The sequence below is a fragment of the Hemiscyllium ocellatum genome, chromosome 8 (genome assembly GCF_020745735.1).
Source record: "Hemiscyllium ocellatum isolate sHemOce1 chromosome 8, sHemOce1.pat.X.cur, whole genome shotgun sequence".
Classification (NCBI taxonomy): Eukaryota; Metazoa; Chordata; class Chondrichthyes; order Orectolobiformes; family Hemiscylliidae; genus Hemiscyllium; species Hemiscyllium ocellatum.
Window position 1 is genome coordinate 24281074 of NC_083408.1, and position 21781 is coordinate 24302854.

General features: G+C 41.9%; 1 protein-coding gene across 4 annotated transcripts in view; it reads left to right on the plus strand.

The window, feature by feature from the left end:
* The window catches only part of LOC132818059 (protein numb homolog), a 209852-nt gene that overhangs the window by 116053 nt on the left and 72018 nt on the right, over nucleotides 1–21781 (plus strand). For all 4 annotated transcript variants that reach the window (XM_060828692.1, XM_060828695.1, XM_060828694.1 and 1 more), the window contains exon 3: nucleotides 15325–15399. In XM_060828692.1, the coding sequence (XP_060684675.1) occupies nucleotides 15325–15399 (75 nt within the window). The remainder of the gene's footprint in view (nucleotides 1–15324; nucleotides 15400–21781) is intronic.

The following is a 21781-nucleotide window of genomic DNA, read 5'->3' on the forward strand; positions in this document are numbered from 1 at the left end:
AACTCTGCCCCTCGCTGTTTGGAGGATACCCACAGTGGGATGATCGCACTCTTTTTGTTTCTCAGCTCTAATAAATGAGCTTTGTTCCCTCAATGCTATCTTGCCATGTTAAAATGACTGCCATCCCATTTTGATTTTTTTCCTTCTTTCCCTTCTTTCTTGTCTGAATATCAAGCACTTGCACACACCATTTTTAAATGACATTTAAGATCAGGAGGATTTGACTGCTACTAAGGAAAGGGCAAATTTTATTGAAGCTTTTGGCCTTGCCCTTAACAGGGCAGTTGAGTACATTTTACCAATTCAAAGGGCAGGCTAGAATTTAAGTTGTGTGAGAGGTGTGTGCTGATTGGTTACCAAGTGGACTTTGGTGCAAGCGCTGTCTTGGAGAATGCATAAACTGATGACTCACAGTTAATGATCGGTGATTGTACAATTAGCATTTGTGGAGGCAAAGAATTGCATCAGCAGTCAATTTAGGGTGGTTAGGCAAGCAGTGTATACTGGAAGCTATTAATACACAGGGTCCTGTGTGCACGTTCATACCATGAACTCAACAAAACAGCTACTAGCCATTCCCTAACTCATTTCTCAAGCAGTGCCCTAATAGAACATATCCAGAGTTTTGGTTTAACACTTTAAAGGAACTGGCAGTTAACTGTCTATCATCATCATTTGGTGCATTTTTCATGGCAGTGCTTCTACAAATCAGAATCTACTTGCTAATTGCTCAATACTTTCCTTTGTGTAAAAGTTATTTTTCCCCTTAAATTGGTATTTTTTGAGTACAGGGAGAAATTGAGGATTGCAGATGCTGCAAACTAGAGTCGAAAAGTATGCTGCTGGAAAAGCACAGCAGGTCAGGCAGCATCCCAAGGAGCAGGAGAGTCCACGCTTTGGGCATAGGTCCTTCATCAGGAATGTGTGATGGGGGAGGAAGGGGCATGGCAGATAAATAGAAGGGTGGGAGAGAAGATGGGGGAAGATAACTGGGAAGGCGATGTGTAGCTGAGTATTGTCTTGATGAGTGTAAGACAAAAAGCTTTTACAAAATAGTTGTTTTTAACAATGCTCAAGTTTTGTATGACCAAACTTTTAGTAATGTGCTCAATAATGACCTTGCACTTTAGAACATAGAACATAGAAAAATACAGCGCAGTACAGGCCCTTCGGCCCTCGATGTTGCGCTGATCCTAGCCCACCTAACCTACACTAGCCCACTATCCTCCATATGCCTATCCAATGCCTGTTTAAATGTCCACCACTGTTACTGGCAGGGCATTCCATGAACTCACTTTGGAGCTTGTAACAATAATAGCTAATGTTGCAGTTATGATGTTGTTTACAGTTTGGTATTACATTTAACATGAAATAATCAAATTGAACTCGGGACCTATTTTGAATCCTACCTGACAGCAAACGGAGTGATTTGGTGGTCAGACATTAAATGAGGCTCTGATCATTTTACTGAGAAAAAGGTGTTGGGTGCTTACCATGTTAATCAGGGAAGACTGTAAATCTCAAGTCTTAGAAATTCTTGAGTGTCAGGTTGAAAACATTTGTACTTTGAGTAATCAACTTTAATAAGAAAATTGGAGTCTTGATCGCTCATAAGCATTTCTGCAAGGCCCATGTGATTAAAGTTACCATGGAGGTGAAGTTTGAGAGGGTAAGGGTTTACGAAATCCCTGAAAACTGCACAGACAAGATTAATCTGCCAGAAATTGGGGGAGGGAGAGCTGCAAATTTCTGGAAGTCACCACACAAATGTGGGAGGGAGCTTGAGCTTGGATTGAAAAGACTGAATTCATGAGTTTAAAGACTGGAGCATGCACCTAGCAGGTGCTGGAGGAGAAGCCTCTGGGAAACAACATCCCTTGAACGCATTCTGATATTAGAAGTTACCATGCTCAGAAAGGTGACTAGGAATCAACTTACTGTCACCATGAGAAATAGCAAACCTCCAAAGCATTGGGTCATATCTGAGCTCCTATGATTCTCTGTTCATGAGGCTGGCAATTAAGTTATTCTCTGGAGGAAGCAGATTCACAAGTAACACCATCCTCAATGACAGGAAGGTCTTCATGTCAGAATAAAAGACAAGACTGAAGTAGGTGTTTGATGCATCTTGGCATCCTCTTAAGACCAAGCATCACAAATGCCAGTCTTCAGGCAGTTTGATTCACTCAAAGTGATATAAAGGAATGAATGGAAGTCTGGATAAGGACCCTGACAATATTCCAGCGATAGTTCCAAAGTCATGTGGTTTTGGAGGTATGGGTGATGTTGGAAGTTCAATTATCTAAGCCAAGTGCATTGCAGCAGAAGTTCTGAGGACCCTACTATCTTCAGCTGCTTCATAAATGACTTTGCCTTGATCATAAGGTCAGATGTGGGAAAATTTGCTGATATTTGCACCATGTCGAGCATTATTTGTGACTTCTGAGATACTGACCTGCACATACAAATATGCAACAAAATCAGGATATCTTGGGTTGATGAGGGACAAATTCATAGTACGCAAGTGCCAAGCTCCCTGGCCTTCAGAAACATTACCATTGCCGAATCCATCACTATCTTTATTTTAGCTGAAAACTGAACTTGGCCAGTCATATAAATACTGTGGCTACAAGACCAGGTCAGAAGCTAGGAATTCTGTGATGTATAACTCCTGACTTCCCAAAATTGGTTCACTATCTACAAAGTCAGGTCCGTGATAGAATGCTCCTCACTTGCCTGGTCAAGTGCAGCTCCAATGAACCTCAACCTTAAAATCCCACCAGCCTTCATTCTCTCCATCATAGAGGTGCAGCAACATCTGCAATATGCACTACAGGCTACTCTGCCAATACCTTTCAAATGTACAACCACTTCCTTCTAGAAGGATAAAGGCAACTGGTACATGGGAGCACCACCATCCTGACTTGGAAGTTTGTCACCATCTGTCCATTTGGCCAAAATCCCAGAATTCCTTATGACACAGTGTGTAGACCTGCACCCCAAGGGCTGCAATGTATTCTCATGGTGCCAACAAGTTGATTCCTAGTCATCTTTCTGAACTTGGTAACTTCTAATCTCGAAACACATTCAGAGGGGTGTTGTTTCCTAGAGACTCTTCCTCTAGCACCAGTGAGGTGAATCTTTCAACTCCCCACATATTTTCACATAGATGTGCCCCAGCCAGTGATGCTCACGTTTTGTGAGTGAATTTTTAATAAATTACGACAAGCTTGAAAGATCACTCGATTAATTAGCCTCTAGTGTTGATGATGGCTAACTGCTTTATAGGGAAAGTCAACTTCAAACTGAAGCTGATGTAGTTTGTAACATTTAAAACTCCTGATGATTATCCACTATTATTATTGTGCTCCAGGAAGAATTATTCATCCGTGTATTTTTAGATAATGGTTCCGGGTTTCCATGTTAAAGCAGGAAACTAGAGGGTACTATTGTGTTTGACGGAAGTTCTTTTGAAACAGATTATAGCCCTTCAGAACACAAAACAGAATTTCAAGCTGCCTCCTGAAATTACCAAAACCTGGTTTTAAATGGTTTATTTGCTCATTGGCAAAGTGAATAGAAACTCGTTGAGATGTTGGTCCAAGTCAGAACCTTGTTTATATTGAGAGACAGCATTTAGCTGAGGAATTTCAGGGATGAAGGATAGCTCTAGCGAGGAGTCTACAGGTGACTCTCTTGAGGGCACGGTGCTCCAGATGTGGCAAAGTGAGGATCAGCCGAGCAGGTGTATGTTGGAGGACTGGCATTAGAGGAAGATGATATGCTTGACTGTTAAAGACTGAAGGAAGGACAAGTGGAAATTGTGCACCATGGTTGGTTACTGAAGAAAATAGTTGGAACTGTGGGAATGGTGCCTGTTTAGAATATTTGGAAAACAATACTTAACGACAGAGAGAGTCACTCAAAATGCAACTAGTGTGGTGACCAGAGGAGTTGAATGTTGATCATTTTAATAGAAATGCAATCAACTGAGCAGACATGGGTAAGATGAGTCCAAAGAGGGTGATTGAAAGTTCGCAAAGAAAATAGTGTTTTCAGTGATAGGACAGGGGTAGTCCTTGGAAGGGGGTTGACTTGGTTGACAAGTTAAATGGAAGAGATGGTCTTAACCTTCAAGGAAAAAGACAAAAGTCTTTCTGTATAGTGCAAACCCATAATCTGGAGTTTAAAAGTAATAACATAGCTAAAAATGTCCATAACTTTTTCAGTCAGCCTTTACAATCCTAAGCATGTGCCATATATTGCAGCATGTGTTCTCCAAGATGGACTGAACTGGGTTACAATTGATATAGTACATGTCTGATCAGAATTTATGTAACATGTATGCAGGAGGAGGAGTGTTTGATGCACAGAGATTGTCAAAAGGTACGTTGTAATATTTCAATATGCTTTACAAATATGTAGAAGCATAGGACTCGGGAACAGATGTAGGCCATTTGGCCCCTCAAATCTGCGAAGCCATTCAATAAGACCATGGCTGATTTGGTAGTTTCAACCCAATTTTCTGTCTGCCTCCATAGCTTTCAACTCTCTGGTCCTTCAGAAATCTATTCACTTCAACCATGAATATGTTCAGTGATCTCCACTGCTCTCTGGGGAGTAAAGTTCCATGGACACTCAACCTTCATTGCCTTATTCCCACGATCCTTGTTTTATGCTGTAAATGTGCGGCGCTGAAACTAGCTGTTGAATATTTGATGATTTAATTGTTGGAGCTTGCTTTGTAATGATTCTGGACTGTTAAGAATGCTCAAAGCTCCCTGTGTCTGGACTGATTAATTCTGACGTCCATTAAGTAAAATACAGCAGGGAACTTCCTGCAGGACAATTCTTATGAAAGGCATCAGAACAACGATTTACAGCATAAGAGGCAGGAACAGTAGAGCATTCAAAAATCAGAATTTGTATGTTTCTTCATAATGTGACAAATCGTGTTAACACATGTGTGGTCCCTGTAAAGGGAGATGATGGCATAATGGTAATGTCAACTGTGCTAGTAATCCAGAGATTCAGACTCCTGTCCTGAAGATACCAGCTTCAAGCTCACCAGAGTTGCTGGTAGCATTCAAATTTCTATTAATGAAAAAAAGCTGCAGTTGGCTATTAAAAACCCATCTGTCCAATCATTTCTCATTAGGGACATAAATCTGTTGGCCCTATTTTGAATATTGCAGTCAACTTGTTTAAAGATGTTTCTCACCCCTCTGCAGCAGTTGGGACTCTGGTTTGACCAATATGTGACTGCAGACCCACAGATTCTTAAATGTTCTCTGAAATGACCGAACAAGTTGCTCAGCTTAAGATGGGCAATAGTGCCTACTTTCTACAGGAGGAAAGAAACCCCTTTTTGTGTAATCAATGTCTCCAGTTGCGTGACATTAACAGCATTCCAAACCAAAAAAAAATTTGCTTGAATTCTAATACTTTTTGAAAGATTTGTTTGAAGCTGACTGAATTATTCAACTCACCTCCTTATGGGAATAACCGCTGGAATTATTGAGAGGATTATTGCATGTTCCAGCAAAAGTGGAACAGCCACAACCTGCGAACGATGTGTGGGCTGTTGTTGAAATGTTTTACATGATCAAGTATTTAACAAATGTACAATTCATTCTCCGATGCAAAGCATTTGTACTGCCAAAATATTTTAATTTTAAAAATCCAGTTGATATTTTGTGCCACCACCCTATTTCTGTCATTATGTTCTACACATCCTCCTCTTTCATTGTGGGATATGTCAGGTCATGCAAATTCCCAGACCGTTCCCAACATACTTTATCTGACATGTTTTGCTCTTCACTTTCAAATCCATTACAACCAAGCAAGAATAATTGCCCATTTTATACCGTGCTACTGTAGTTTGCAACTCTGGCATCTACCCCATTTAGTGGACAACTGCCTACATATGTGCTGTGCATGAAAAAAAGGACAAATCCAATCCGGCTAATTACTATTCTATCTGGCTGCTTTCGAATACAAGTCAAATGATAGATGCTACTTTCAAGCAGCTCCGACTCCGACCATCAATCAGCCAAAAATGTTGATGATTCAGTTTGGATTCTGCTAATTCTAAAACATTTAACCTATATTTATAATCAAGCTGTTCAATATGAATCTCTGAAATATTTTGGACTACAACACAGGCCTCTTGGTTCAGGAGTAGGGACACGACCACTGTGTCACAAGGATTCTTAATTAAGAATTGCTTACACTTTCAATTCCCCAATTACTGAAGCAGTCCGTGAGAGAATAAAGAGGTCTTTTTTTTTTGGAATTGCAACCAGTGACTAATGGAATTCATCAGGAGTCAGTACTAGGATTACAACAATTCATGTTATACGTTAATGATCTCGATGAAGGAACTGAGACCATTGTTTCTAGGCTTGCAGATGACACAGATAGGTGGAGGGATATATAGTGTTGAAGAAGCAGGAAGGCTGCAGAAAGACTTGGAAAGACTAGGAAAGTGGGAGATGATGCGGTAGATATACTGTGGGAAAATGAGAGGTTATGCACTTTGGAAAAAAAAGATTAGATTCGATTCCTTACAGTGAGGAAACAGGCCCCAAGGCCCAACAAGTCCACATCAACCCTCTGAAAAGTAACCCACCCAGACCCATTTCCCTCTGACTAATGCACCTAACACTAAGGGCAATTTGGCATGGCCAATTCACCTGACCTGCACATCTTTGGACTATGGGAGGAAACTGGAGTACCCAAAGGAAACCCATGCAGACACAAGGAGAATGTGCAAACTCCACTCAGACAGTCGCCTGAGGCTGGATTGAACATGGGACCCTGGTGCTATGAGGCAGCAGTACTTTTAGATTAGATTTTTTTTTAGATTAGATCAGACTTACAGTGTGGAAACAGGCCCTTCGGCCCAACAAGTCCGCACCGACCCGCCGAAGCGCAACCCACCCATACCCCTACATTTACCCCTTACCTAACACTACGGGCAATTTAGCATGGCCAATTCACCCGACCCGCACATCTTTGGACTGTGGGAGGAAACCGGAACACCCGGAGGAAACCCACGCTGACACGGGGAGAACGTGCAAACTCCACACAGTCAGTCGCCTGAGTCGGGAATTGAACACTGGTCTCAGGCGCTGTGAGGCAGCAGTGCTAACCACTAAGCCACCGTGCTGCTCCACAGAGAGACATTGAGGTATAAACTTCTCTTGAAATGGGGAAAGGCTTCAGTATTCTGAAGAACAAATGGACTTGGGAGTCCTAGTTCAGGATTCTGTTAAGATTAACATGCAGATTCAGTTGGCAGTTAGGGAGGCAACTGCAATGTTGGCTTTCATTTTAACAGGGCGAGTGTACTAGAGCAAGGATACACGACTGTGGTTGTATAAAATTCTGGTCAGACAGAATTTGGAGTATTGTGAGCAGTTTTGCAAAGTAAGGATGTGCTGCCTTTTGTGAGGGTCCATAGAAGGTTTACAAGAGTGATCCCATCTAAGGAATGGTTGAGGACTCTGCTCAGTACTCATAGAGCACAGAAACAGACCTATCACTCCAATTCATCCGTGCCAACCAGATTTTCAAAAGCAAACTAGTCCCACTTGCCTGCATTTGGGCATAAACTTCCAAAACCTTTTCAATTCATGTATCTATCCAAATGTCTTAAATGTTGTAACTGTACTGCATCAATAACTTCCTCTGGCAGTTCATCCAACATACAAACCAACCTGTGTGAAAAGGTTGCGCCTTAAGTCCTCTTCAAATCTTGTTCTTTTCACCTTAACAGTGTGTCCTTTAGTTTTAAACTGCCCCACTCTAGGGAAAAGAATGTTGCCATTCAACTTATTTATGCCCCTGGTGTTGAAGGGCACCCACAGTATTGTTTCAAAGGACCTTCAAGCATTCTGAGTTATGACACTGAAGGAACAGTGGTATATATTCTATAGGTATATCAGGAATAAAAGAAGGACCAGAGTAAGATTAGGGCCAGTCAAGGATCATAGCGGGAAGTTGTGTGTGGAGTCAGAGGAGATGGGGGAAGCGCTAAATGACACTGGAAAAAAGACAGTGTTGTCGAGGGGAATACTGAGATACACTCCATCAGACTAGATGGACTTGAGGTTCACAAGGAGGTATTAGCGATTCTGCAAAGTGTGAAAATAGCTAAGCAGCTGAGCCAAATGGGACTTATCCAAGGATTCCCTGGGAAGCCAAAGAGGAGATTGCAGAGCCTTTGGCTTTGATCTATATGTCATTGTCTAAGGAATGTGCCAGAAGACAGGAGGATAGCAAATGTTCTTCTCTTGTTCAAGAAAAGGAATAGAAACAACCCTGGTAATTATAGACCAGTGAGCCTTACTTCGGTTGTGGGCAAAATGTTGGAAAGGATTATAAAAGTTAGGATTTATAATCATATAGAAATAAGTTGATTAGGGGTGATCAGTATGGTTTTGTGAAGGGTAGGTTGAGCCTAACAGACCTTATTGAGTTCTTTGAGATGGTAACCTAACGGGTTGATGTGGTGTCTATGGATTTCAGTAAGGCATTTGATAACACGGCAGGCCATTGCACAAAATATGGAGACATGGGATTGACTGCGATTTAGTGGTTGAGATCAGAAATTGGCTAGCTGAAAGAAGTCAGAGGATGGTGATTGATGGGAGATGTTCATCCTAGAGTTCAGTTACTAGTTGTGTTTTGCATTGTCATTTATATACGGCACAGTGGTTAGCACTGCTGCCTCACAGCGCCAGAGACCCGGGTTCAATTCCCGCCTCAGGCGACTGCCTATGTGGAGTTTGCACGTTCTCCCCGTGTCTGCGTGGGTTTCCTCCGGGTGCTCCGGTTTCCTCCCACAGTCCAAAGATGTGCGGGTCAGGTGAATTGGCCATGCTAAATTGTCCATAGTGTTAGGTTAGGGGTATGGGTGGGTTGCGCTTTGGCAGGTGGGTGTGGACTTGTTGGGCCGAAGGGCCTGTTTCCACACTGTAAGTAATCTCATGAGGGTGTAGAAGGATGGGTTAGTTAATTTGCAGATGACACTAAGATTGGTGGAGTTGTGGACAGTGTGGAATGAAGTTGTAGGTTACGGATAAACATAAATAAGCTGGATAGCTGGTCTGGGACATGGCAAATGGAGTTTAATGCAGAAAGGTGTGAGGTGATTCACTTTGGAAGGTGCAACAGGAAATCAGAGTACTGGGCTAATGATAAGATTGTTGGTAATGTGGATGAGCAGAAAGATCTCTATGTCCATGTACATAGGTCCCTGAAAGTTGCCACCCAGCTTGATAGGGTTGTTAAGAGGGCGTATAGTGTGTTAGCTTTTATTGGTAGAAGAATTGAAGTTTGGAGCTATGAGGCCATGCTACAGCTGTACAAAACACTGATGCGGCCGCACTTGGAGTATTGCATACAGTTCTGGTCACTGCATTCTAGGAAGGATGTGGAAGCATTGGAAAGGGTTCAGAGGAGATTTATCAGGATGTTGCCTGGTATGGAAGGAAGTCTTTTGAGAAAAGGCTGAGGGACTTGAGGCTGTTTTCATCGAGGGCTGAAGGGTCTGTACAGCGCTGTAATGTTCTATGTGTTTTATTTCCAAGCCAGCATGAAAGTGGCAGGTGGTGGTGTTCCATACATCTGTCCTAGTCTTTCTCGGTGGCCGAGGTCACAGGTTTGGAAGGTGGTGTCAAAGGATAATTTGGTGAGGTGCTGTAGTGAAGTTTGTAGGTGGTACACAGTGCTGCTGCTGTGCATCAGTATTGGAGGGAATTAATGTTGAAAGGTGGTGGATTGGGTATTTAACAGACTGCTTCATCCTGGATGATTTTGAGCTTATCAAATATTGTTTGAACTACACTCTTCCTGGCAAGTGGAGAGTGTTCATGTCAAGAATATTCGTCACTCTCCTAACTTTTCCTTGTGGTCAGATTTTGGGGAGAGATGATGATTTACTCATTGCGGTAATCCTAGCCTCTGATTTGCCCTTGTTTATGTTCGATGAATTGAATTCATCTACCAGTTGATGGATCCTTCTCCCCCCACCCCCCCTTCCCTGAAATGGTGCTAGGAGTTGGTGGTTCAGCATTGCACCTCAAATGATGAAGGTTAGGTTTGCTCTTGTTAGAATTGGTTGTTGTACGGCACTTTGTGTGACATTACTGCCATTTATGAACAAGGCTTCTCGATCCTGGTCCTGCTGCATATTTGCATGGACTGTTTCAATTGGGAGAAACAGTATGTAAGGAGCTTTGTCTTAGCCAATTCAATTCACTCCATGTGATATCAAGCCATGGTTGGAGACACTGGATACTGCAAAGGCTGCAGGCCATGACAAAATTCCAGCAGTACGTTATTACTGAAGGCTTGTGCTGCAGAGCTTGCTGCTCCCCTAGTCGAGCTGTTCCAGTACAGTTACAACACTGGCATCTGCATGACAATGTGGAAAATTGTTCACATATGTCCTGTACATAAAAAGCAGGACAAATCCAACCTGGCCAACTACCAACCTGTCAGATAACTTTGATTTTCAGTGAAGTGATGGAAGGTGTTAACAACAGTGCTATCAAGCAGCAACTGCTCAACAATAACCTGCTCAGTGGTGCCCACTTTGGCGTTCTGCTGGAGTCATTCAGCTCCTGACCTTATTCCAGCCTTGGATCAAAATGGACAATAGATCTGAATTCCAAGATGAGGTGACAGTGACAGCACTTGACATGAAGGCTGCATTTGACCAAGTGTGGCATCAAGGAGCCCTAACAAAACTGGAATCAATAATGATTAGGCCCAGGGGATTTATCCACCTTAATGCAGTTTAAGGCTGCAAACACCTCCTCTCTGGCAATATGTATATAGTCTAAAACATTCTCACTTATTCATAACTTCGTTAAAACTAAGAGATTTATGGTCACTGGACCCAAAGTGTTGTTCAGCTAACACTTGAGTCACTTGCTTGACCTCGTTTCCTAAGAGGATGTCCAGTGTTGCATCCTCCAGAGTAGGACTCTCGAAACATTCTTGGACATGTTTGACAAATCCCACCCATCCGGGCCTTTGACACTCAGGGAGGCCCGGCGCAGTCAATATATGGGAAATTAAAATCTCCAACCAACACTGTTCTGGTATTGCTACAGTATCAGCAATTTCTGTACACATCTGCCCCTCTAATACCCACTGGCTATTTGGGGGTCTATAATCCATTCCCCACAAAATAACCATCCTCTTCTGTTTCTAAGTTCTAACCATATGGCCTCATTTAATGATCCCTTAAGAGTATCCCCTCTAAGTATGGTTGTTATGTCCTCCCTTATCAAAAGGGCATCTCCCCCCTCCTTACTCACTTGTCCTTCTGTCACGCATGGAGCTTCTCCATCCTGGAACACTGAGCTGCCAGTCCTGCCCTTCTCTCTGCCATGTTTCTGTTGTGGCTATAATATCCCAGTCCCCAGAGACAATCCATGCTCTGAGTTTGTCTGCCTTACCAGTTAGGCCTTGTGAGTTGAAATAAATGCACTTTAAACCAGAAGTGTTTTCCCTCTTTTTACTGTATCCCAGCTGTCCTGAATAGTAAACTTGCTCTCAATGACTATTATATTCTCCCTGACTTCGTGAAGGCCCCTCTCTCTTATTTTGATCCCCACCCCTGCCAAAATAGTGTTACTCGGGAGGGTTTAAACTAACCAATTCCTTGCAAGAATATTTGTCCCCTTCTGGATAAAGTGCCAATCTGTCCTGCAGGTCACCACTATCCTAGAAGAGATCCCAATAATCCAAGAAATGAAAACTCTGTCCTCCACATCAGCTACTCAGTCACACGTTTATCTAATCTGTCTTTCTATTTCTATCTTCGCTGATGAATGGCATTGGGAGTAATCTGGAGATAACTACCCTTGAGGTCCTACTTTTTAACTACTTACCTTACTTCCTGTACTGTACTAACTTCTCAGAACCCAATCTCTTTGCCTACCTATGTCATTTGTACCGACTTGCATAATGATTTCTGGCTGTTCTCCTTTCCCCTTCAGAATGTTCTGCAACGCTTTGGAGACATCTTTAACCCTCCCACCCGGCAGGCAGCACACACCGTTCTGGTGTCTCTTCAGTGGCCACAGAATCTCCTGGTCTGACCCTCTCACAATTGAGTGTCCTATCAGTATCACTCTGTCTTACTGCACCCTTTCCCTTTGAGTCTCAGAGCTGGTCACTGTGCCACTGACCTGACTGCTGCTGTTAGCCCCTGAAAGGTCATTCCCCACAACAGTATCCAGAGCGGTATACTTGTTATTGAGGGGAATGGCCACGCGAAAAACCTGCACTGGCCAAGACCAAAAAAGAACTTTGTGTTTTGGTGACAGTAAGTTCATTTTATGCATGATTTATATCAGTGGTATTCCTTTCTCTCCTCTCCTAGCCTTCAAACCAATTTTAATAGGCATAGACTTCCAACGCTTGCATCCAGCCTCCAAAAACTTGCCAAAGTTTTCATTGACTTTTGAACCATTACCATTTAATCCAACCCATCTGAAACTCTCACCTACAATTTCTGGCTACAACACCTTGTTGGGTGTTTACTATAGGCCCCCCAATAGCAGCAGAGATGTGGAGAAACAGATTGGGAAACAGATTTTGAAAAGGTGCAGAAGCCATAGGGTCGTAGTCATGGGCGACTTCAACTTCCCAAATATTGATTGGAAGCTCTTTAGATCAAGTAGATTGGATGGGGCGGTGTTTGTGCAGTGTGTCCAGGAAGCTTTTCTAACTCAGTATGTAGATTGTCCAACCAGAGGGGAGGCCATATTGGATTTGGAACTCGGTAATGAACCGGGACAAGTGATGGGCTTGTTAGTGGGTGAACATTTTGGTGATGGTGACCACAATTCTGTGACTTTCACCTTGGTTATGGAGAGAGATAGGTGCGCACAACAGGGTAGATTTTACAATTGGGGGAAGGGAAATTACGATGCTGTAAGACAGGATTTGAGGAGCATAAGTTGGGAGCATAGACTGTCAGGGAAGGATGTGGTGGAAATGTGGAACTTTTTCAAGGAGCAGATATGACGCGTCCTTGATATGTATGTACCTATCAGGCAGGAAAGAAATGGTCGTGTGAGGGAGCCTTGGTTGACGAGGGAGGTTGAATGTCTAGTAAAGAGGAAGAAGGAGACTTACATAAGGTTGAGGAAACAGGGTTCAGACAGAGCAGTGGAGGGATACAGGATAGCCAGAAGGGACCTGAAGAAAGGGATTAGGAGAGCTAAGAGAGGGCATGAAAAATCCTTGGCGGATAGGATCAAGGATAACCCCAAGGCATTTTATGCGTATGTGAGAAACATGAGAATGACGAGACCGAGGGTAGGTCCGATCAAGGACAGTAGTGGGAGATTGTGTATTGAGTCGGAAGAGATAGGAGAGGTCTTGAATAAGTACTTTTCTTCAGTATTTACGAACGAGAGGGACCGTATTGTTGAAGAGGAGTGTGTGAAACGGACTGGTAAGCTAGAAGAGATACTTGTTAGGAAGGAAGATGTGTTGGACATTTTGAACAACTTGAGGATAGAAAAGTCCCCCGGGCCTGACGGGATATATCCTAGGATTATGTGGGAAGCAAGAGAGGAAATTGCAGTACCGTTGGCAATGATCTTTTCGTCTTCACTGTCAACGGGGGTGGTACCAGGGGACTGGAGAGTAGCGAATGTTGTGCCCCGTTCAAAAAAGGGAATAGGGATAACCCGGGAATTACAGGCCAGTTAGTCTTTCTTCTGTGGTAGGCAAAGTAATGGAAAGGGTACTGAGGGATAGGATTTATGAGTATCTGGAAAGACACTGCTTGATTAGGGACAGCCAGCACGGATTTGTGAAGGGTAGGTCTTGCCTTACAAGTCATATTGAATTCTTTGAGGTGACCAAGCATGTGGATGAGGGTAGAGCAGTGGATGTAGTGTACATGGATTTTAGTAAGGCATTTGATAAGGTTCCCCATGGTAGGCTTATGCGGAAAGTCAGGAGGCATGGGATAGAGGGAAATTTGGCCAATTGGATAGAAAACTGGCTAACCGGTCGAAGTCAGAGAGTGGTGGTAGATGTTAAATATTCAGCCTGGAGCCCAGTTACAAGTGGAGTTCCGCAGGGATCAGTTCTGGGTCCTCTGCTGTTTCTAATTTTTATTAATGACTTGGATGAGGGAGTCGAAGGGTGGGGTCAGTAAATTTGCAGACGATACGAAGATTGGTGGAGTTGTGGACAGTGAGGAGGGCTGTTGTTGGCTGCAAAGGGACTTAGATATGATGCAGAGCTGGGCTGAGGAGTGGCAGATGGAGTTCAACCCTGCCAAGTGTGAGGTTGTCCATTTTGGAAGAACAAATAAGAATGCGGAATACAGGGTTAACGGTAGGGTTCTTAGTCAGGTGGAGGAACAGAGGGATCTTGGGGTCTATGTGCATAGATCTTTGAAAGTTACCACTCAGGTGGATAGAGCTTGTAAGAAGGCCCATGGTGTATTAGTGTTCATTAGCAGAGGGATTGAATTCAAGAGTCGCGAAGTGATGTTGCAGCTGTACAGGACTTTGGTTAGGCCTCATTTGGAGTACTGTGTGCAGTTCTGGTCGCCTCACTTTAGGAAAGTTGTGGAAGCTTTGGAGAGGGTGCAGAGAAGATTTACCAGGATGTTGCCTGGAATGGAGAATAGGTCGTACGAGGATAGGTTGAGAGTTCTCGGCCTTTTCTCGTTGGAACGGCGAAGGATTGAGGGGTGACTTGATAGAGGTTTATAAGATGATCAGAGGAATAGATAGAGTAGACAGTCAGAAACTTTTTCCCCGGGTACAGCAGAGTGTTACAAGGGGACATAAATTTAAGGTGAAGGGTGGAAGGTATAGGGGAGATGTCAGGGGTGGGTTCTTTACCCAGAGAGTGGTGGGGGCATGGAATGCGCTGCCCGTGGGAGTGGTAGAGTCAGAATCATTGGCGACCTTTAAGCGGCAATTGGATAGGTACATGGATGGGTGCTTAATCTAGGATAGATGTTCGGCACAACATCGTGGGCCGAAGGGCCTGTTCTGTGCTGTATTGTTCTATGTTCTATGTTCTAATTTCATTGCAAATCTGGAGCATGCATATTTGTAAATCAGACCTGCAATGAAGGTTGAGTTTGCATCTGGCTAATGTACAGATGGAGACTAATGTTGGATTCATTTGTAGCATATAATAAAGTACACTCCTTCAATAAAGCAAGCAAGGAGCCCATGGTAATTTTATCTGAAACTGAATTTGCTGAAATCTGGTAGCATATGTCACAGGCTGATCCAAACTTTGACCTTTATTTTCTTTTTCCAGTATTTAGGCCACGTGGAAGTAGATGAATCTCGAGGGATGCACATCTGTGAGGAAGCTGTAAAGAGACTGAAATCTGTATGTATATACTTTTTTTTAAAAAACACAGTTCTTTACAAATACTTACTGAATCTTCACATATCACTAAATCTGCAAATACTGACAATATGTTGCTTAATATAAAGCAAGGAACAAGCTGAAGTGCAAACTCCAAATTCTGAGAGATGGAATGGGTATCTAATCAAGACAACAGAGAATCAAAGTTTGACAGGAATATTTATAATAGAATAATGGGTGATCTTTTAATGAAGAAATGTTTCAGTTACAGACTAGATGCATTCCAACAAGGGAGAACAGTAAGGCAACCAAATTCCGGGCTCCTTTGAGCAAGACAGAGAACACGATGATACGAAAAAGGTGATGTCAGGTAAAGTCTTCAGATGAGAACCAGGCCAAACACAAGTTAACTAGAGAAATAAGCGGGTAGTACGGCTGGCAAAGGCTGGATCTCGGAATCGAATGGCAGTTACCATAAAAGGGAACTCCAAAATCTTCTACCAGCATATAAACAATGTGGGTTTTAATTAGCCTGGTGAAACTATTAGATGCAAAGATGATGAGATTTATCTTGAGGCACAAGATGAAGCTCGACGAGTAATGAGCAGTTTATTGCACATGCTAACAAAGTGTCTAGAGAGGGGGAGATGGTCAGAGCCAATGGATGGGGTGAGATTTGATTGACAGGATGTTCTGGGACGGCTGCAAAATGTCAAATGGATAAATGTGTCTGGATGGTTTATATCCCAATCCCCAAGGGAAGTGTCTGCAGGGCTTCCAATCTTGCAATCTTCCTCAGATGTAGGGCAATGATCCTGGATTGGAGAGTGGCAAATACAGCTTGCTGCAGAATAGATATGAGGACATTCCTAGTAAGTACAGGCCAAATACAGTTGTGGATAATTTCTGGAAGCTTAGATTCTGGGGAAAAGACTCAGAACTGTTCAAGTGCCTAGTAATTTAGTTAAGGAAAAGCAGCATGATTTTGTATAAAGGAGATCATTCCTGACAAATGCAATTGCATTTTTTGGCGAAGAGAGTACAGCAAATGTGCTCGAGACTTTAAGAAAACATTGACAAAAATATCGCATAAAAGGCTGACGAGTATAATCGTGATTCATGGACGAACAGGATCAGTGATAGATTTGATTTTTAACAAAAAAAAAGGACATTAGGACTTAAAACTTTGAGTTACGTTATTTTTCCAACTGGAGGGTGCTAGACAGCAGATAGGTGGCAAATGGAATTTATACAAAGCAACATGAGCTGTACAGGTACAGAGAGACAATACAGTCTTTATAGTACAGTCCTAAAAACTGATTAGGAACCAAGGAGCTATGTTACTTGTTTATCATCTTTGGATGTGGCAAGACATACCAAGAAAGTGGTTAGCAAAGCATATGGGACCTGAGCTTTATAACTAAAGTGGTTGAGTATAAAAACAAGAAATTTCCATAAACCACCTGTGCTGAAACTTTAGAGAATTCTGAAGACTGTGAGACTTATAGAATACAGGAAAAGAGAACAAAGAAACTAATGTGGGAAGGGGAGACGAGAATATGTATGCAATCAAGGCAAGGAATTTTAATAACAGACTGCAGGAACTTCTACAGCTACGTAAAAAGGAAGGATATTGCTAAATCAAATGTGGGAACATTATTCGCACAAGATCATTTGAAATGGGGAATAAAGAAATGGCAGAGTAGCTGAATGATTACTTTTTGCTGGTTTCCATTTGTAAGTTACCAGGAATCTCCCAGAATTAGAGATCCAACTGAAGGAAATTAGCATGAGAAAGAAGATTGTGCTAGACAAACTAATGGGGCTGAAGATTGATAAATCCCCAGGACCTGATGGTCTACATCCTAGAGTGTGGTAGGAGGTAGACATCATGATGATCAATAAATTGGTGATTTAGCTTTTAAAGTTATGTATAGATGGACTCTCAAATGCTTCCTATGGATTAGAATTATTACCCCACCTTATAAGAACAGACCGTGAAATAAAGTAGGAAACTATAGGCTTGTTAGCCTGACAACAGGAGGAGGAAAAGTACTCGACTCTATTATAAAGGAAAGGATAAATAGACATCACGATGACAATAATGATCCGATAGCAATATGGCATAGTCAGCATGAATTGGTGAATGGGAAGTCATGTTTGGCAGAGTTTATTGGAGTTTTTTTGAAAATGTTATGAGCGCAACTGATAAAGGAGAGCCAATGGAAATAATATTCTTAAGATTTTCATAAAGTTTTTTATAAAGTCCCCCACAGGAGGTTGGTTAGAAGGATTAAAGCACATGAGAAAGGAGTCAATGTATTGACATGGATTATTGATTGTCTAACAGGAGAAAGCATTAGGAATAAAATGAGTCATTCTGAGCAATGGGGTACTGCAAGAATCGGTACTTGGGGTCCCAGCTGTGTACAATATATGTCAATGATTTGAAGGTAGGAAACCAGATGTAATATTGTCACATTTGCAGATAATATAAAGCTAATTGGAAATATATGTTCTGAGGAAGATATAAAGCTGCTTCAGCAGGGTTTAGGCAGGCTTAACGAGTGGGCAAGAACGGCGCAGATGGAATATACTGTGTGTTATCCACATTTGGTAGGAGAAGAAGATGCACAGAGTATTTCTTAAATGTTAAGAGGTTGGAAAGTGTAGATGTATAAAGGGATTTGTGTGTCCTTGTTAAGTCACTGAAGGCTAACATATGGGTACAGCAAGCTAATAGGAGGGATAAAGGAACATTAGTCTTTATTGGAAGAAGATTTGAGCACAGAAGTAATGAAGTTTTGCTTCAGTTGTTAGACCGCACTTGGAGTACTGTGTACAGTTGTATTCTCCTTATTGCAGAAAGGATATTATTGCTATAGAATGAATGCAGTGAAGATTCACCAGATTTGTTCCTTGAATGGAGGATTGGGCAAACTGGGCCTGTATTCTCTAACACTTCAAAAAATTAGAAGTGATTACATTGAAACTTGCAAAATACTTAGAGATAGATGAGGTTGATACAGGTAAAATCTTTCCCCTGGTTAGGGAGTCTAGAAACTAGAAGGGCCAATTTAAAAGTAAGGGACATACCATTTGGATCTGAGACGAGGGGTTTATTATTTACTCAGAACATAGAATGTTACAACGGAGTACAGGCCCTTTGGCCCTCGATGTTGCGCCGACCTGTGACAATAATCTGATGCCCATCTAGCCTACACCATTCCATTATTATCCATATGTATATCCAATGCCCATTTTAATGCCCTTAATGTCAGCAAGTCTACTACCTGTAGCAGGAAGGCAGTTCCACCCCTACTACTCTGAGTAAAGGAACTACCTCTGACATCTGTCCTAAATCTATCACCCCTCAATTTAAAGCAATGCCTCCTCATGTTACCCTTCACCGTCCAAGGGAAAAGACTCTCATTGTCCACCCTATCTAATCCTCTGATTATCTTATATGTCTCAATTACCTCTCAACCTTCTTCTATCCAACGAAAACAGCCTCAGTTCCCTCAGCCTTTCCTCGTAAGACCGTCCTTCCATACCTGGTTTTGAAGATGCCGGTGTTGGATTGGGGTGTACAAAGTTAAAAAATCAGATAACACCAGGTTATAGTCCAACAGGTTTATTTGGAAGCACTAGCTTTTGGAATGCTACTCCTTCATCGGGTGGTTGTGGAGCATAAGATTGTAAGACACAGAATTTATAGCAAAAGTTTCCAGTGTGATGTAACTGAAATGATATACTGAAAAAGACCTGGGTTGATTGTTGAGTCTCTCATCTTTTAGAATGAGCATGTTCGTTCTTGGTCATTTTAAAAGATGAGAGACTTGACAATCAATCCAGGTCTTTTTCAGTATATCATTTCAGTTGGATTGTACTGGAAACTTTTGCTATAAATTCTCTGTCTTACAATCTTATTCTCCACAACCACCCAATGAAGGAGCAGCATTCTGAAAGCTAGTGCTTCCAAATAAATCTGTTGGACTATAACCTGGTGTTCTCTGATCTTTAACTTCATACCAGGCAACATCCTAATAAATCTCCTCTGGCCCCATTCCAAAGCTTCCACATGCTTCCCATAATGCAGTGACTAGAACTATATTCAGGTGTGGCCATACCAGAGTCTTGTATAGCTGAAGCATGACCTTGTGGCTCCAAAACTCAATCCCCCTACCAATAAATGTCAGTGCACCATATGCCTTCGTAACAACCCTATCAACCTGGTTGGCAACTTTCAGGGATTTATGCTCCTGGACGCAGACATCTCTCTGTTCGTCTACACTATCAGGATTTTTACCATTAGCCCAGTACTCTGCGTCCCTGTTACTACTTCTGAAGTGAGCTACCTCACGCGTTTCTGCATTAAACTCCATTTGTCACTTCTCAACCCAGCTCTGCATGTTATCTATGTCCTTCTGTAACCCACCACAACCTTCAGCACTATCCACAACTCTATCTACCTTAGTGTCATCTGCAAACTTACTAACCCAACCTTCTACACCAACATCCAGATCATTTATAAAAATAACAAACAGCAGTGGCCCCAAAACAAATCCTTGCAGCACACCATCGATAACTGAGCTCCAGGATGAACATTTCCCATCAACCACCACCCTCTGACTTCTTTCAGCTAGCCAATTTCTGATCGAAACTGCTAAATCACCTTCAGTTCCAAAACACACTATATTTTGTGTAATAGAGGATTGTGTACCTCTGAAATTTTCTACCATGGAAGGTTATGGAAGCTCAATCTTTGAGCAAAAGATCGCGACTGATAGATTTTTGATTACAAGTGATGTACAGGATTATCAGGATGGAATGAATAAAAGATATCGACGTGTTTGATCAGCCATGATCCTACTGAATGGTGGGCAGGCTCGACAGGTTGCATGCCCTCTCTTATTTCTATAATGGAAGCTTTCATTACACAGAAATTCAAGTGTTACATTCTTCCTCAAGTATGGATGTGAGCTTCCCTGAGAGGGTTTCAGAGGAGATTTACCAGATTGATTCCAGGGATTGGGGAACTTAACTTTAAGGCTAGATCAGTACAGTTGAGAATGTTCTCTTTGGTGCAGAGGAGATTGAGGGAAGATTTAATTGGGTGTATAAAATTATGTCAGGTTTAGATCAGGAGAACAAAGGAAATTTGTTCTCATTAGCTAATGATTGAAGGAATAAGATTCATAGTTATGGGGGCATGTATAACTAGTGTTATAACTGGAGGATGCTGGGAAGAACTGGAATGGGCTGGAATTTCATGTATGTGAGGATAATAGATAGGGAGATGGTCAATGGTTTTGAAAGTTAAATTTTTCTTAGTTTCTACTGCATGCTTAAATATTTAATATTACGTGTTGTGTGTGTTATATCATGGGTCTGCTTTGTATTTTTTTTGTTTCTTCTAACTTCTTTTGTTTTAGACAAGATATTCCTGATTTTAATGGGACTGGACATTTCCAAAAAGGTCAATTGCCCCTTTGGCATTAGTTTCCCAAGCTCTAAGTTTAAAACCTGATTGGTTAAGATCGAAGAGCATATTCTGGTTGCCTCCAGCCAGATACAAACTTTGTCAAGACCTAAGATTAGTGATAAATAGATCACATTGTGACACAAGGTTTGAAGACACCACTAACTTGTAAAGTGGCTGGTGCTTTGTCCTCCGTGTTAATTTGAATCTAGTAGTGAATTTTTTATTACTGGGCAAAATATGATGTGAAACTATATTTACATGGAAAACATGATGTGTTATGTATACGGCAGCGTGGGCGAACATTGAATTACAATGATATATCAAGCATCCTTACTTCTGTTTGAAGTTATGAATGATATCAATTCATAAGTGCTGCCCAAATATTTTGGAACCATTTGGAAACCAAACACCTCAGTGTAACACTTTCAAACTTTTTGAAAAGGTTTTTTCATAAATAATAATGGTAATTTTCTCCTTTCCTTGGGGTAGGTCATTATTAAGCTCAGTTAATACGTCATGAGTCACAAGGCTGAAGTCAGCATTTCGGCTACAACAGAATACCAAACAATAGTTGTTTATAAGTAAAACAGAACGTTGTATCTTTTTTTATTGTTATCAACTTGAGCTTTCGCGATGGAACACGGGTGTGATATGAACGGTGTTGTGCTGTAAAATGGAACACGTGGGTGTTATGAGTGGTTTTGTGTGTACAGTGGAATGTATGGATGTTATATGAGTGATATTGTGCTGTGCAGTGGTTGATTTGGAGAATGTGGAGTTTTTGTTAGCATATACACTTTGTTAATTTGGTTATACCTTGGGAAGGCATTTCTGAACCTACTTTCAAACCGATCTGCAAATGACCTGAATGAAGGAGTAGAGTGTTGCATTTGGAGGTGCCACCTCATAGCGAGTCGT